At 35.4% G+C, this 16,732-nt stretch overlaps 3 protein-coding genes and 2 non-coding genes across 5 annotated transcripts; 1 reads left to right on the plus strand and 4 right to left on the minus strand.

The window, feature by feature from the left end:
* Nucleotides 1-491: 491 nt before the first annotated feature.
* Nucleotides 492-5,459, minus strand: LOC140056363 (dual specificity protein phosphatase 22-B-like). Its single transcript, XM_072101710.1, has 7 exons — nt 5,358-5,459; nt 4,843-4,876; nt 3,762-3,844; nt 3,295-3,344; nt 3,014-3,088; nt 2,582-2,753; nt 492-2,077 (listed from the first exon to the last, which is right to left on the minus strand). Exons 1-7 carry the CDS (start codon nt 5,376-5,378, stop codon nt 1,922-1,924), a joined length of 591 nt encoding a protein of 196 aa, XP_071957811.1. The 5' UTR covers nt 5,379-5,459; the 3' UTR covers nt 492-1,921.
* Nucleotides 5,460-5,521: 62 nt separating this feature from the next.
* LOC140056337 (uncharacterized) lies at nt 5,522-9,352 on the plus strand. Its single transcript, XM_072101682.1, has 10 exons — nt 5,522-5,558; nt 5,819-5,922; nt 6,195-6,232; nt 6,474-6,601; nt 7,238-7,389; nt 7,784-7,859; nt 8,027-8,152; nt 8,258-8,342; nt 8,432-8,545; nt 8,684-9,352. Exons 2-10 carry the CDS (start codon nt 5,844-5,846, stop codon nt 8,768-8,770), a joined length of 885 nt encoding a protein of 294 aa, XP_071957783.1. The 5' UTR covers nt 5,522-5,558; nt 5,819-5,843; the 3' UTR covers nt 8,771-9,352.
* Nucleotide 9,353: 1 nt separating this feature from the next.
* Nucleotides 9,354-15,480, minus strand: LOC140057750 (uncharacterized). Its single transcript, XM_072103472.1, has 14 exons — nt 15,336-15,480; nt 14,803-14,993; nt 14,443-14,584; nt 13,808-14,018; nt 13,505-13,603; nt 13,059-13,204; nt 12,579-12,730; nt 12,242-12,391; nt 11,729-12,020; nt 11,480-11,639; nt 10,906-11,101; nt 10,427-10,540; nt 9,871-10,218; nt 9,354-9,595 (listed from the first exon to the last, which is right to left on the minus strand). The coding sequence occupies exons 1-14, from the start codon at nt 15,478-15,480 to the stop codon at nt 9,467-9,469; spliced, it is 2,475 nt and encodes an 824-aa protein (XP_071959573.1). The 3' UTR covers nt 9,354-9,466.
* Nucleotides 15,481-16,180: 700 nt separating this feature from the next.
* Nucleotides 16,181-16,253, minus strand: Trnar-ccu (transfer RNA arginine (anticodon CCU)). The gene has a single exon. It is a non-coding gene; the product is annotated as a tRNA-Arg (tRNA).
* A 255-nt stretch (nt 16,254-16,508) lies between these two features.
* Nucleotides 16,509-16,581, minus strand: Trnar-ccu (transfer RNA arginine (anticodon CCU)). The gene has a single exon. It is a non-coding gene; the product is annotated as a tRNA-Arg (tRNA).
* Nucleotides 16,582-16,732: the final 151 nt, after the last annotated feature.

Genomic DNA, 16,732 nt, shown 5'->3' on the forward strand with positions numbered 1-16,732 from the left:
TAGGTTGCAGAACATTGTCCCAGAATTAAAGAAGGAAGTATAGAAAAAATGATAAAAATGATGCCTCACACAAATTCGGCATGTCTCACATACCTGATCGTACTTTGTCAATGATAATAAAGAGCCACAACAAAAACATTGCTTATTGAACAGGTCTTACATACATACTACTGTATGCGCATGCCCAGTTTACAAATTTACATTTTTTCTTTTCTCTTAGTAAACTATAAGCTTCCGCATGATACAGTTTCCTAATACTTCCGTCCACTTGAACATAACTGCCTAAAGATGCGGTGCAAAAATCCTTATCCACTATTAGTTAGCAGTCTAATTATTCTAGCGTCCTCTGGGCTGTAATTGAAGGCATAATAGGCACTTATATTATAATGACTAAAAAAATAACATTCAATCAATAAATGCATATTGATTTTAACTTTATTACCAATATCATAGAGATATTATAATATCTCTATGCCAATATTAAACTGCCCAAAAATACAAGAAAGATTTACTGAGATTGCTTCAAGTATTCCTTGCAAAAGGCTTGATAATGCAGCACAATAGAAATATTAAAAAATAAATTTACATTTTCCTCCTGGCCATTTGTTGGCGGCCGTCATTCGTGATAAAAACACTAATAAGGCACAAACAACTAATCTTCATGTAAGGCAATATGAAATAACGCACATTTGGCAACGATTAATTTATAATCACAATTATCTTCCATAATTCATCAATTGTGGTTGTGATGATTTGGTCACACCTCCGGTCACACCTTCAGGTGCTGGGCATTTAATTTAAATTATCCATAATCCATATTTTATAATAACCATTTTTGTTATAATTTAAAATTTCTTTTTATTTATTATAATAAAATGAACAATTACAAAATAAATATATACCTTAATACATACTACTACCAATACTTGAATGTTAAAGAATATTTATAAACTGTAAATTTATAAAATACAATCAATGATTTCCAAACAAACTTTAAACTAACTTAATAAACAAATTGAATATAATACAGATATTGCCTGCTTATATATAGAATATACATATAATAAAATATGTAACTGATTTGCTATATTGTTACGATAATCTAATTACTGATTTATTTTGTTGTGCTTTTTTATATTCCTCCATGATTTTATGATTATATAAAGCGCCTTGGCCCTATGAACATGTTCAGTAATGAAGTGTGTTATTTATTTATGTATTTATTATTAAAATATAACAAAATCATATTTTAAAATATTGTATGGTAAATAAAACTGTCATTATTATATTTATTTAGCAACAATCATTGCGATCATAAACTTGTTATGGCCAGCCATCACTCAGGAACATTCATGAAAATAGGAATAACAAAATAAAGATGCTAAACACATTTTTCCATCTTTTTACTCCAGTTTTGCGGAAATATTGTACTAGTATACTGAACTGCATAGTAAATATACTGCTGTAGTTGCAAATGACAATCCCACCAATTCCTACTTTTTTATTATAAAAAAACAATTTTTTCCTCGAAAAAAGCTTAATACAAAGTAGGCTACAATACAAAGAAGGGTTGTAAACTCTACTGATGTTTAATTATAAATGGTAACCATAGTTACAACGTACATGACTTTCATATAATGCCATTTCTGCATCATGTATGTCTTGAGAGCGATGTAGGTTTATACAACTTGTTGCAAACTACAGTACTGGCCGAAAAACTAATTTCCTGGAAAGGATGATATTGAAGATGCAATAGTAACAAAAGATCCAGAAAAATAATAATGTGTAACTCCAAAAGATTCCTAAAAAACTCTCTGGAGCTAGTCATATTATTATATAGTAGGAAAGAAGTTGTTGGGAAATTGTCCGGTTTTCAGAAAGCTTTGTGCTCAGCAGCAGGTATGTTGAAGAATGTTCCTTTCTAATTATTAGTTGCATAGGCATTTGGTGGCAGCTGATACATTGTTGACTCCATATCTTTGACAACTTTTTCATTCTCTTTGCTTAGGTGTTCTTTAATGGTCTCGTCATCTTTAAATGGCGATGCTTTAAACTGTTTACTAATTTTCTCGCGTTGCTATATAAAACAAAACAAAGTAAAAGATGATAATATAGTTGGATCCAATCAATCTACGCCCCCCCCCCCCTCGACAAAGTAAAAGATGATAATATAGTTGGATCCAATCAATCTACGCCCACCCCCCTCGACAAAGTAAAAGATGATAATATAGTTAGATCCAAACATTCTACGCCCCCCACCCCCTCCACAAAGTAAAAGATGATAATATAGTTGAAATAAATGAAATGTCACCTATGTTGTTGAAACGTAAATTTAGATCTTGGGCCCAACAAAAAAAGGGGTGTTGGGGAGTGGTAGAATTTAGTGTTAGAAGATGAAAAGATTTTCTCATAATACAGTATAGTATTTTTATGATACAGTATTCCACACATTCAATCAAATGAGTTAATGATTAGTAAAAGCAATAATGTTATGATACAAACGATTTTATTTGTCTTATTTATCATGACATTTGATTTTAAAAATATTATCCTACAGTAGTGTAAATGTGTCTTTACTTACACTTGCTAATGTTGAATGTTGATAATCTTGCAACTGCTTCTGAAAGCCAAAATTAGGGTTTGCAACTTCTCTAGCAACACGAGCAGCTCGTAGACATTCCTGCCAAGTACAGTTTGTGACAGTCATCATGTACGCAACGGTTACCGTGACACTTCGTGAAACACCTGCTATGCTACAAATGACAACAGAGATGACGAAAGATAAATAATATTAAGATATTTGAAAGATAGCATTGCAATATGATGAGCCAGTACCTAGTCACATAGGTGATTCACCCAATCTAACAACAGGATGCTAAGCTCCAAAGATCAAAGGGTTTGTTCTACGCCCCTTAACAGATACCACGCGCCGCAGAGAATATGTACAACAATTAACTTTATATCTATTTCAGAAAATAAAATTGATCAGTAATTAAAAAATCCTGCCACATACCAATGAACTAAACAAGTCCCTCCATTCAGTCTGCATTCATGTATAAAGTTATTACATTCCTCAAAATGTTGTGATCTGGGAAACAAATTAAAAAAACCACAAAGTAATTATTAAAAGTATTGAAATTCACAATAAATCTGAAGCAACATATTGCATGGTGAATAAAAACTTAAATATTTAAAAATGTCATGTATTTCATACATGTCATCTGTTTTTATTATTTTTCAAAAGATTTTCTTGTTAAGTTATAATTTAAGCTTTTTACTTAAAAAAACACATACAGATTTTGATCAGGATGATCCGCTGCTGCTACACACAAATACGTCATGTTCTGAAAAAGAAGAATTATAAATTTATATTGTTGCATGATGGTTCTTTTTAGCCAAGATTCCATGACATGAATACTAGTAATATAATTGTATAAAGGTGTCCAATAAAAAAAGCATATTATCACTGTATTAAACGTTTAGTGACAATGAGTGTTAAGAATTAAAGTGAATTTGGAACAAAATTAGACTTGTTGTCCCAAATATTATTATTGTATCAAGAAGTACGTTATTCTGTGTTCACAGACTCACTGATAATAATGGCTTAGCGTTGTCGTGTATTGACAGTATGTGGCTAATAATGGCTTAGCGTTGTCGTGTATTGACAGTACGTGGCTAATAATGGCTTAGCGTTGTCATGTATTGACAGTATGTGGCTAATACTGTAATGGCTTAGCGTTGTCGTGTATTCACAGACTCACTGTTAATAATGGCTTAGCGTTGTCGTGTATTGACAGTATGTGGCTAATCTTGTTGGCTTCTAGTTGTTCCACATCTTTTGCATCTGAAAGAAAAGAATACAAAATAATAATTTTCTCAGTACTCCAAAAAATTGTAAATAACTGATTGGCACTACTGAATACCTTTGCTTTGCTTTGGCAATGATTTGGTTTGGCAATGATTTGGTTTGGCAATGATTTGGTTTGGCAATGATTTGGTTTGGCAATGATTTTGTTTGGTACTGATTTGGTTTGGTACTGATTTGGATTGGTACTCATTTGGTTTGGTAATGATTTGGTTTGGTACTGCTTTGGTTTGGTACTGCTTTGGTTTGGTAATGATTTGGTTTGGTAATGATTTGGATTGGTAATGATTTGGATTGGTACTCATTTGGTTTGGTACTGATTTGGTTTGGTACTGCTTTGGTTTGGTACTGCTTTGGTTTGGTACTGCTTTGGTTTGGTAATGATTTGGTTTGGTAATGATTTGGATTGGTAATGATTTGGATTGGTACTCATTTGGTTTGGTACTGATTTGGTTTGGTAACGATTTGGATTGGTAATGATTTGGATTGGTAATGATTTGGATTGGTACTCATTTGGTTTGGTACTGATTTGGTTTGGTAACGATTTGGATTGGTAATGATTTGGATTGGTAATGATTTGGATTGGTACTCATTTGGATTGGTACTCATTTGGTTTGGTAACGATTTGGATTGGTAATGATTTGGATTGGTAATGATTTGGATTGGTACTCATTTGGATTGGTACTCATTTGGTTTGGTAATGATTTGGTTTGGTAATGATTTGGTTTGGTGCTGATTTGGTTTGGTGCTGATTTGGTTTGGTGCTGATTTGGTTTGGTGCTGATTTGGTTCGGTAATGATTTGGTTCGGTAATGATTTGGTTCGGTACCGATTTGGTTTGGTTCTATTCCTTCTATTTGGTAGGCCTACTGCTTTGTTACAGCGCATTGTGTACTAATCTATACATGTCATCAAAGTCACTGGTTATGTTAATTATTATGAAATTAAATTACTAACTACCCTCATTTATTTCTTACCTCGCATATTTCCAACATAAAGCCCAGGAAGTATCTAGACAAAATTGAAATAAATATTAATAATTATTATTGAGCTCCCTCAATAAAATCATCTCCATCATTATATTATTATTATCAACATTCTTTCAGTGAATCTTTAGAAATGATTCCAAACAAAATATTAGAAATGATTTCAATCCTCTTTTCTTTATTTAGCTTTAATTATTTCTACTGGTTGTTCAGGGGTGGGCAGTAATTATTTGACTACACAGATAAGGCATGGACTGGCTATGCCCCGTAGTTAACTCCCCCGGTAGCTATACTTTACTAGGCCTAGGTCAACAGGCAGTCTGGTGGACGTGGGCTAGTATGGTACTACTACTACTACTAGGCCTAGTAGATAGCCGGCTAGCTATATAGGAAGACAGACAGGTTTACACTTGTTTTTTAGTACAATACTATATGTCATATGTACTACTCTACTGTACTACTGGGCCCTATACTACTAGAGACAGGAAAATGACATTCGTACTCACCTGACTCATTCCTGAACCCATCTTTTTGAACTATATTATTCGTCTGTTTACATCTTCCTAAATAAAAGGCCTACCTTCCACTTTCCAGAAGGAAATCCATACCTGCCCTGTAAAAAGTAAACAGAATCAATGAACCATGACGAAAGGTCAAAAGTGACAGTACGGTAGTGACAAATGACAGATCATCATTTTTCATTTTTAGTAAGTACTTAACATTGTTTTAAAAACAATTAGTTATTATTAATTGTGAGGTAAGCAACATTTTGATTAACAGAATTGTTTTTTTTATTGGACTTATGGAAGCCGAGGGGAGAATGAAGGATGAGAGGCGTGTAACATAACTCTTTATATCTGCATTATCAATTTATCTGATATCTGATAAGACCATCGGACCCGTCCATTTTGTCTAGCAGGGGGTTTTATACAAAATGTTTACCAATACACTATCTATTTTGTTTCAGATTAATTTTATGTTAAACATCAAATATGTTCTCAGCAGTTCATGGACATAATGAGGCACAGAATATTTTGTACAAATTGGTCATCAAACCATTTCAAGAAAAAGGTATCGATTCCATGTGACATAAAAGTCTGGTTGATTTGGACCATCCTATTGGCCCGTGTCAGCTATTCTTAAACTTTGTTCCCACACTAATAAGGACGCATGGACGTAAGCATAGCATAAATTCACCTGTGGGAACCAATATATAACACTTCTGACAATGTTTTAATCGGCCACCAGATCGGAATCATAGCTTTAAGCCTAACTTTTTTTAAATAAAATTACGAGTCATAAAAAAATTCTCGAATAAATTATGAATTTGATTCTTTTTTTAGAAGTGGTATCAGATGTTGTTAGTATTCTATTAATTGGTGTAAGTATGTTCAGAACTACCTATAAATTCTGCATTAGTATAATAAATACAATTTACATACTGTATGAAGCTACTGCATAATTTACTATTCAAAATTTCTTTATATTACAAGCAATTAGCAATTTAAATTATTATAAACACCGTAAACGATGAACTGTTTCAGGAATTGAAATTTAAGAGGCCTAAAACAAATTATTTAAACAATTTTAATAGTAACTTTCCTTTTTCTTTGATCATCTAGCCTGCTGGGTGTGGCAAATCGTATCTTGTGAAAGCTTTAGCTGACGAACTTAAGGGTGTGGCTAGTTACCACCATCTTCATTCTTCAAGCATCATTGGTCACTCACACGAACAGGATGGACAGACTAAGTATCAAACAGAATCATTCATTTGGATGTCATTAAAAAATTAAAATTTGTATGCATGAAATATATATTCAAACTATTATTACATCCGACCAAGATGCATCATTTATTTAATAACAATATACTGAATTAGCCAAAAGTATTCATAAAATCTTCTGTTGGTAATGCGCTGGTATCTTTTATATATCGATAGAACTCTTTGTACATCACTCAATGAGATATTTCGTTTTTTTATGTTTTATGTTATTCATAAATAGTCATCTGGCTCTTCATAAGCCAGCTCGGTCTCTCAGATTCAACCGCTTTCTAGAAGTACCTCATTGTAAAACCAGCAGACTTAGGTCGTCTCCAGTTCCTACCATGGTGGATATAATTAATAGGCACCACTAGCTCTTTTTTAGATATGTAATAAGTGAATGTTTTAAGGTTTTTTATTCATGTATGTTTTTAATTTTATGGTACGATATCTAATTTTATTAAGATGTTTCTATTTTTATAGCAATTTTAACTAATTTTTAGTCATTTGTAATACATTTCATTTCAGTCCTTGACTGTCGTTTTGTAATATATTTTTATATACCGAATAAATAAATAAATTAAAAAAATACTGAAAAGCTGACAGATTCTTTTATACTACTAGATATCTTCGGAATGAAATCAGCAGTGTTGTGGCAAGTCGTCCGTCAATTTTCTTTGTAGATGACCTAGCATCAGAAGATGCAATGTTCCCATGTGCATTCACTTCACAATATGGCCATCAACTTGCTCAAGAACTTACTAAATTAAAACAAAGTACAAACAATTATTTACTTTTAATAATTGTCATATATCCCAATTTACGCCCTGAATAAAATCCAAAACTAAATGATGTTCTTAGCCTGCTCTTTAGAAATCTAAATATAAAGCTCTGTCTACACTATGAAACTTGATGTGAAAAAGAAATGTGATGTGCCCATATATGGACACGTCATATCATTACCATATTTGGGGATAGTGTAGACAGATCCTAACAACAGGAGATAACAGCTGAAACTAAGTTTTACAAGCCAACTGTTTTGTACTGCTGTTCTATGGATTCGAACTAAAGACCCCAGACTAGGTAAATAAGTACACAGCATATTAAAAATAGTAAATGATGGCGGTTATCGTGTATTCACCTGCTTCAACTGGTTTTTTTTTTCCACAGGTGAAGATAGTAGTGGAGTTGTGTTTATTGCAGCAACGCAATCGCCATGGAACATGAATCAACATTTATGGCAATTGTAAGACCAATGTTTGAGTTTTTATTATTATTATTAAGAGCTCAATATACAAATTAGAATAGAATGAGGAGAATATACACAATGGAATGGGAACAATATATAGATTGGAATAGTAAAAGCACAATCATATTCCGCACATAATTACACACATTTCATTTTTTTTACAGATTTGATGTTCAGATTTACTTGCAGAATCTCAGCTTTGATGAAAGATTTGCTTTCTTGCAAAATTCTCTACAGGACATAACTTTGGAGGCTGGCGTGGTACAAGATTTGGCCACACGCACTGAACAGTAAATAATATACAGTGTTTATTTCTTGGGTCCACAAGATATGTTCATCTATGACAGAAAAAGGGACAACATTTTTCATTAACTTTCACCATTACTTATTTCCAGATATACGGGTGCAGATTTATCAATTTTATGCCAAGAAATCGGATTTATACCGATCAGAATCCTTATGGCCACTTCTCATTTTAAGGTATGTTCAGACTAACCAATCGTCGGGATCGTAAATTATGTTCTATTATATTCTATTTCATATTTTTTCACATCAATTTTGTATTGTAGGAGACGTTTAAAAATGGAAAATTCACTGCCTGTTCGCCATCAGATGAGGGTGCCATTGAAATGAAGTTGGAGGACATTGCCGAAGATGATCTGGAGTTTGAACCAATTTCAACAGTACGTACAGATTTCTCACAAATATAAATTAAATTATATAGAAGATCCAATTAGTAAAAAGTATAGAAGTATTTAATATAGCATAGGGTTTCTTTTCAAGCCATCCCTAGTATTAACATTTTGAAATATTGTTTATAGGATGCCGCTATAGAAAGGCTGCATCCACCAACCGTTGATTGGCAGAAATACAAACTATTCCAAGACACAAGACCAACCTTAGTGTAGCATACTTTTGATAATTGGAGATTTTAACCTTAAAGAAATTAATTGGAAGGATATGCTGGTTAATGCTAGCGTTACACATCCATCAAACACTTTTTTTTGAAATAATCAACGATTTATACTTGGTGCAACATGTCAAGAGTAATACGCGACACAGAGATGGACAAAGATCATCCCAATTGGACCTTATTATTACTGATGATGATTTTAAGGTATCTAACCTACTACATTTACCCCCTTTAGGGAAAAGTGACCACGATTGTTTGTTTTGGCAGTACGTCTATAAACTTGATATTCCCAGTAAGGAAACCAAGTCATTTCACAACTACAACAAAGGCGATTATATAAGCATAAAGCGTGAACTGAGTAATATCAATTGGTCCGATGAATTTGATAATAAAACTACCGATGAAATGTACAACAGAACAGTTTACCAGCCGACGTTGTCAATTCCGAGACCGCTAATACCTTCAAGAATCGCATCGACACAATGTAGTTGATATGGGGTTTAAAAAGGCACATCGCCTAAACTTTCCCATTATAACTAAACTAAACTCTGAATAAAGAAATTTAAGTATACCAGTATAGGCGGTACATGTATAAACTTTATTTACGTTTTACAAAAAAAACTATACAAAGTGTTTATATATATATTATATATATTATTTATTGCTTTATCATATATTGCATTATGGGTATTTAATTGATAATAATGGATATGATGTAAGCGATGGTAACTAGCAACGTCACCATGCCAATTGCATGGCAACCAGAATCTTGGTCGTCAATTTCAATATCCACTGGCAGCTCTGGAATGTCGTTGGTTTTCTATAAAAAAAGTAAAGTGAAATTATTGAAGGCGATCAACCAACCATTAACTGAAAAATACCTCGTTCTGCTTTACCACCGATTGAATTTGGTTATTACCAATTTTTTACCTTTGTTTCGAAATTTGTTTTATAATACATTTTGTATAAATTACCCGGAACTACCCTTTACTTCCATAATTGCTATAGTTAAATTTTACAAATTTGGTATAGCATCAGATTTGCAAGTGTAAATATTAAAGTAGGGTACATTGTCTCATTTGACATGGAACGTACCTCTTCCACAATTCTCTCGCATCGAAAAGTCACATCCGAGTAACTTTCGTCAGCATGGTTACATATACAATCCAATGTTTCTGCACTGTGTGTCGAACCTTCAGGACAACCTCTAAACAACAGCCTGTAATTCATATTGGCTTGGACAGACGCGCTGGCCAAGACGTCACGGCGCACCACATCCAGCTCCACATCATCACTGGTGTCCCTCCTTCTTCTGCCAGTCCTTTCAACCAGTTGGAAAACGTTTGTAATGGTGTAGTTCCTAGCTTGACCAGAAAGGGCTCTGTTGATAAATGTACTGACGTGTTCTTCGTTGGCATGATCGTAGCTATGCGATTCCAGTTCCTGTTTATAGAAGTTTTGATTTGCATAAATGATTAAATAAAAATTTACAAAAATTTATACAACAAAATATGACAAAAGGAGCCCAACAAAATTGGCAAAAGCTAATTCTGGTAACTGCTGAGATGTGCGTTTGTCTATTATAAACATAGAGTTTGTATAGTAAGACATGGTGCATCAAAATGACATTTTTCTATAGAACTGTACTGACCTGAAGTGTATCTTCTATGACAGACGGGTTGTAAATTGTGTTGTCATTCTTAAAGTAGAAGTCCTCCGCTATGTACGCAAAGTAGCGGTCACCGGTGTCTGCAGCTAAACATCCCTGCAATTGAAAATAACAAAATGTTCAAGAAAATTAACAGATCCTCCAGATAAATAGGCCTATATATATATATTATTATTTCATTTAAGTAGGAGAAAACATTTGGTTATCTGATACTAGGATGTACTAACACAAATCTTTGAGTTAGTACCCTGTGGTATTCATTAAGCTCTGTCTACACCAAAAAAAAAAAGTATGTGCCCAAATATGGTAGTGATATGGCCAAATATGGTAGTGATATGCTCAAATGGAAATGGTAGTGATGTCAATGAGCACATCATAAAGTTTAGACAGAGCTTTCGAAATGTAATTCGATTAAATAGTGATTTGAATATTGATATCTGCAGCAGCAGGGGTGTACTTACAATATCGTTGAATTCATATTCCTTTCCAATGCAGACCATGAACATTGTAAGTTCCAGTTGCAATCGCTGTCTAAGTACTTCTGGGAAGAAATGAGTCTCCACACTCACCATCTCCAGATGCGATACACCCGGAGCGAATCCGTCGCGAAGATCAGAGTTCGGATTTAATGATCCATAAACACTTTTAAGCAACACTCTGAAAAAAAAAATCGACTGTTGTAAGCATTTATTTGCGACAACCTAGTTAGTGTTAATGTATGAAAAGTATCTCTAAATAAAAGTAATTAATTTGTGTACATGCAAAAAGTTGGGATGCGCTTGCTTCCTCGCTTTAAATGCCTGTCTTTCAAATCAAACCGAACGGCAAAGGGTTAGTGAAAAGGAAACGTTCGATTCGCCGGACCGGAATCGGAACAGGTGTGAGAGACACTTTATTCCTGTTTCTAATGTTAATGTTGTCCAATTCATTTAGCATATTGTTCCAAAGGGCTTAATAACAATTGAGTGAATTGAGAAAACAGATTTAACCCAATTTAAATGTTATAAATGGTTTCGTTATAGATTGTTAGCGTACCTAGGTTCGTCAATTTCACCATCGGTTATATCCACAACAGACTGGAGAGAAATAAGGTTTGACACCACAGCATCCGGGACATCTAGTCGTTCACAGGTGGACTTATCGCCAGATTTAATGTCGGGACAGGTGTATGTTTTAAAGCTTAACTCGAATTCACCTAAAAGGAATAATGATGTTAAATTATTACAAGCAGTATATAGTTAATAAGCTCTCCTCCCAGGCGCTGCCAAGGTTTTTTTAACCGACCTGTAGCATCAAGTGGGTCGGTGACGGAAGCCGTTGCTGGCTCGTCAACGTCTAGAACGACACCAAATATCCACCGCTGTGTACACATTCCCGGGTATTCCTCGTAGTCGCATTCTGGCGCCGTCAAAGCATCATTGTTGTCTTCTAAAATTCCTTCGCATCCAAGAATTTCGAACCGCAGGTAAGGCAGGTTAAAGTTGGTGATCGGTGCGATTCTAATGCCTATCATCTCTATGGGTCGGTCAAAGAAGTTTGGAACTGGAGTTTCCGCATCAAAATTGCCGTTGAAAATCTACAATAATAAAGGATATTGCTGTTAAGATCATACGCACCAAGGGTTCCCCAAGTTTATTGTTTACTCTCATACTAGAGACGGATACTAATTGTATGCAGAGATGAACTGGCTGTCACAATGGCAGATAGGAAGTTATGGAGGAATCTAGTCATAAGTTTGGATATGTCCCGGACTAAGTAAGTTTATTGAGGCTGGTAGTCGCATGCAAATATACTTACTATTGTGTTTCCTTCGGAATCTTCTAAGTCGGCAAAGATAGATACCTGATTGATTTGGATCTTATAAGTGGTGATGTAAGCATACTGTGACTCTAGGGTATATCCTTGAGTGATTACCCCAGTTACGGTCATCATGGTACCAAATGTAACCTACAAATAAAAATATAATTTTGTTTTCTTCGTTAAATACATAAAAGATAAATTCATCGTCGATAATGGCTATACTTTGTCTCGTGTTATTTTAGCAGGATGGGAAGCATCGCGCCACTAGCACTCCTCCTCCGTCCTTGTCAGATTGAACGTGCACGCGTATATACTGGGATACGCTTTCACTCACTTGTACGTGTTGAGCTGTGGCCTGGACTGGACACCATGCCCCTACACCGTGCAGACGGGCATTATGTCCTGGAAATCCTGGCTGGAATGAAGTGGCAATAATATCACCGTTTACGATGTCGCCAGATTCCATACCAAGTGCATCATTACAACCTGTAATTATGTAAATATAAAGCTTCCTACTAAGAGACAACGCAATGACGTAAGCGCAATGACGTAAGCGCAACGCAAGTAATTCCACCAATCGCAAGCGAGACAATTTGAATAATCTTCCATCGCTTGTGGTCAAATTATGTTTTAGTCCTAGTGGGGCCCATTCTTTAGCAGCTATGGGTCCAGTATTGCGCATTTGGAAACCGGGGTCCTATTGTAGGCCTACACCAGTACAAGAGTAACAAAGATAAAGAGATATTTTCTTTCAATACAAATTATACTATTTTATGTTTTACCCAAAAACAGTTTTTAGAAGAAGAAAAAATACCGTTGTCTGGAATAGCAGCGATATAACTAAGGCCGTTGTTGGTATTAATTGGGTTGTATTGCAAAGACGACGGTTGATAGACCGAGATCAGGTAGCCGTCGGAATCCGTTACTGTACGAAACACAAGTTCAACCTCAGCACGTGACCTAAATATGACAATTTATAGAAATATTAAATTTCATAAAAGCAAATACTGGAAACTGTAAGCCTAACAATATCAGGGGGAATGCATAAAGAACCGTGAATGCATAAAGAACCATTAATGTATAAGTCGCCTTCAACAGTGAGCTTGACAAGCTGCAACGCAAGGAGACGCAACGCAAGGACGATTGGTCAACGTTGCGCAACGTCCTTGTGTTGCGGCTCTGGTGGGTACCAAACATAATGCCCGCGTTTAATCCGTGGCGTCGCTAGTGGAAACCAAGCTTTACGTAAATATTACGTACCTATCCAATCCCTCCGCTTCATCAGCGTTAATGTATACCGGTTTAACGATAGCATATTCAAAGATAGGTCGTAATCGCTCGGTTGAGCTTATCAGAAACCTAGAATGAAAATACAAATATGATACAAGAATGGTCGGCGGTCGGTCGGACCGAAATTTTGTTTTACAGATATAAAATAGTAATGTTTTTTGTACAGTATTTGTCGGTTGGTTATTAATGTGGGTGTCTTATTTGTTATGGAATTATATGCTTGCGTCTATTTTGATTGGCCAAATTATTTTATTAATGGAAAGACAATCTTACCTTGAAAGGGCAAAGCGCATAAGCGTCCAATAAAGAACCGCGTAATTTTCCGTATATGACGGCAGCAGACTTCCGTCAGCGTCCGCGTACTTTGGTCGCACGTTCGTCATATAAATAGTGGCATTTAGTACAATGGATTCGGGGTATACATTCTGTTTCCACACATAGTCGCCGTTGCTGTCTAAACAGTCAAACAATGTGTTTACCGTACCTGGAAGAAGAGTGAAACTCATTTTATTTAATGCTTTTAATGATTGCTTAAGCTTGGTTCCCACTAGAGACGAAACGCGCAACGTAAGCGAGTTGACCAATGACAAGCGACAGTTCGAATAATCCATCGCTTGCGATTGGTCAAATCACGAACGTTGCGTTTTGTCCATGAGTTGCGCATCTAGGCCTATAGTGGAAACCAAACATTACAGATCGTAAAATTCTTGCCATATACAATACAAGAAATACAGTATAATATAAAAGGCAAGGAAAGACCAAACCAGATGCTTAGTTGGTCAACCCAGAACGGTGCACAAAATAAACAAAATAATGTCAAAATGGTTAAATATAAAGACAAGGCAATGAAATGTTTCCAAAAGATTGCATTATGAACTACAGATTAATTTGTTAAATGTCCGCCGTACCTTGGTAAGTGTACGTATCTTCTCTAAACCTTTCGGTAGAACCAGGGGTTTTTACTGCGTAAGAGGCTCCTGCTGTGAAACTTGTAAACAGGTTCTTGCCAGTTGTGGATCCTGGTCTGTATGCATCGTCATAAAAATCATCCTATCGAGATACATGTGAAGATAAGGATGTTGGCTGAATGGCAAATATCCTTCCTTTCCCATCCCCAGGTAAACAAACCTCAGGAGAATACGTTTTTAAGAAAAATATTTTATCCTGGGGGGATATATGAAACAAACAAAACTGAACTGCGCGTGCGTTAAATTAAAGTTTAGGCCTACTTTGTTCAAACCGATAATGACGGAATGGATTTAACTTACGCTAAATTGCTCATTAGCAAAAACACTGGAACACGGGCCGGTGTTATTGGCCAATAGGTATCCACCTTGGCGGTTTACGATCGGATAGTTGTCCTTGTCGTGCGCTAGTGCATTGTATGGCTGCCAGTCTAAAATCCAAATTTCATCTTCGTTTTCTACATCTTCCACAACAACATCTAATGTCACCACACCTAGAATAATATAGTAGTATTTATTTGACAGACATAAGCATTGAACAGAGTATGTAGCTTTTGGTTATCTCTTGCGCGTAAACGCGTACGCGCAACGCAATGTAAAACTAAAGCTTGGTTTCCACAAGAGACGCAACGTAATGCAACGCAAGTGATTTGACAAATCGATAGATTATTCGGACAATCGCTTGTGATTGGTCAACTTGCCTGTGTTGCGTCTACGCGTTGCCCATCTAGTGGGAACCAAGCTTTATGTGATGAGTGACACGCCCCAAAAACGTTGAAATGAGGTGGTTTGTATGCCATTGCTTGGAGTACAAAAAATAAAACTACGATACTTGCCATCTTCAATTAACCATGTGCCGATAGATGCCTGACCCATCTTTTCAAAATTCTTATCAACCCCATGCTTAATAGGCACTCCGAATTGTGCATTACATTGGTGAAGCACAAGGAGACAGACTAATATTGCGGCGGACAACGGCATTCTCACTGCACTAATCTTTACGGAGTAAAAGCGGTATGTGCTAAATAGCACATTTTATATCCCTCTAGATGGACTGTTCCATTTCTATCCCTTATAACTCGCAATAATTAAGTAATTTACTAATAATTCACTTTAGAAATGTATGTTTGCAAGCACTATTAGCAAACAATATTCAGTTTTTAGATTATGCTTTGTCATACATTTTTATTACGTTGTATTTAATTTTGATTACCTGTTACAGAATAGAATAATCTCATACTCATTTACATACTTTACCCAGGTGTGTGACAAAATGCCAGTCGTGGCAAACTTTAAAGAAATTTTTAAAAGCCGAAGCAGCTGAACATGTTTTAGCTGAATATTTTGGTGGTGGAAATGATGTTCACGAAATCATGTCTTACAAAAGAAAATATTATCGAGGGATCTGGAGTAGCATGATGCCCATGCTAACCCAAAATGTGTTACTTTATCGCCTTGTACCGATCCGAGTAATTCAAGTTGAGTCGGCACCTTTTAATGTCGTTTTGTGTCACTCGGCTATGTTAGAATTTGTTTGGCCAAACAATGCGCTTTAGAGGTATTTCTTTGCGATAGCTATTTGCTGCTTTCGGATAATTTATATTACCTCAAAATCGAGTGTATAAATTCCCTTGATGTCCTATAAAACTAATATTCTTTAATAATTGTGAAGAGAAAAAAACACCTCCGACGGGACTCGAACCCGCAATCCCCGGCTTAGGAGGCCGATGCCTTATCCATTAGGCCACGGAGGCAGTTGATGTGTACAGATAATACTGCTGTATATCAAATTATTATTTTTTATAAATCTTTATACTATTATTTTAATTTCATTTATTTCGTCAGAAGCGGAACAAATTAATACAAAACAAAAGAGTTCAAAATCCAAATGGTTAACCAAAAAGCGAAATGAATCACTGTCAAGTGGCTCACCAAAATAGAAATTGAAAAGAGTTACACAATTAAAATATATTAACATTTTATTTTAATTGTGAAGAGAGAAAAAAAAACACCTCCGACGGGACTCGAACCCGCAATCCCCGGCTTAGGAGGCCGATGCCTTATCCATTAGGCCACGGAGGCAGTTGATGTGTAGAGATAATACTGCTGTATAATTATTATGTTTATAAATCTTTTACTTATTAGGAACTCGGCAGTCATGACAATAAATAAGTAATTAATAAGTGCGCTACCTGTGAATTAAAGGGAGAAAAATAAATACACCTCCGACGGG

Source organism: Antedon mediterranea, chromosome 8 (assembly GCF_964355755.1).
Source record: "Antedon mediterranea chromosome 8, ecAntMedi1.1, whole genome shotgun sequence".
NCBI classification, from domain to species: Eukaryota; Metazoa; Echinodermata; class Crinoidea; order Comatulida; family Antedonidae; genus Antedon; species Antedon mediterranea.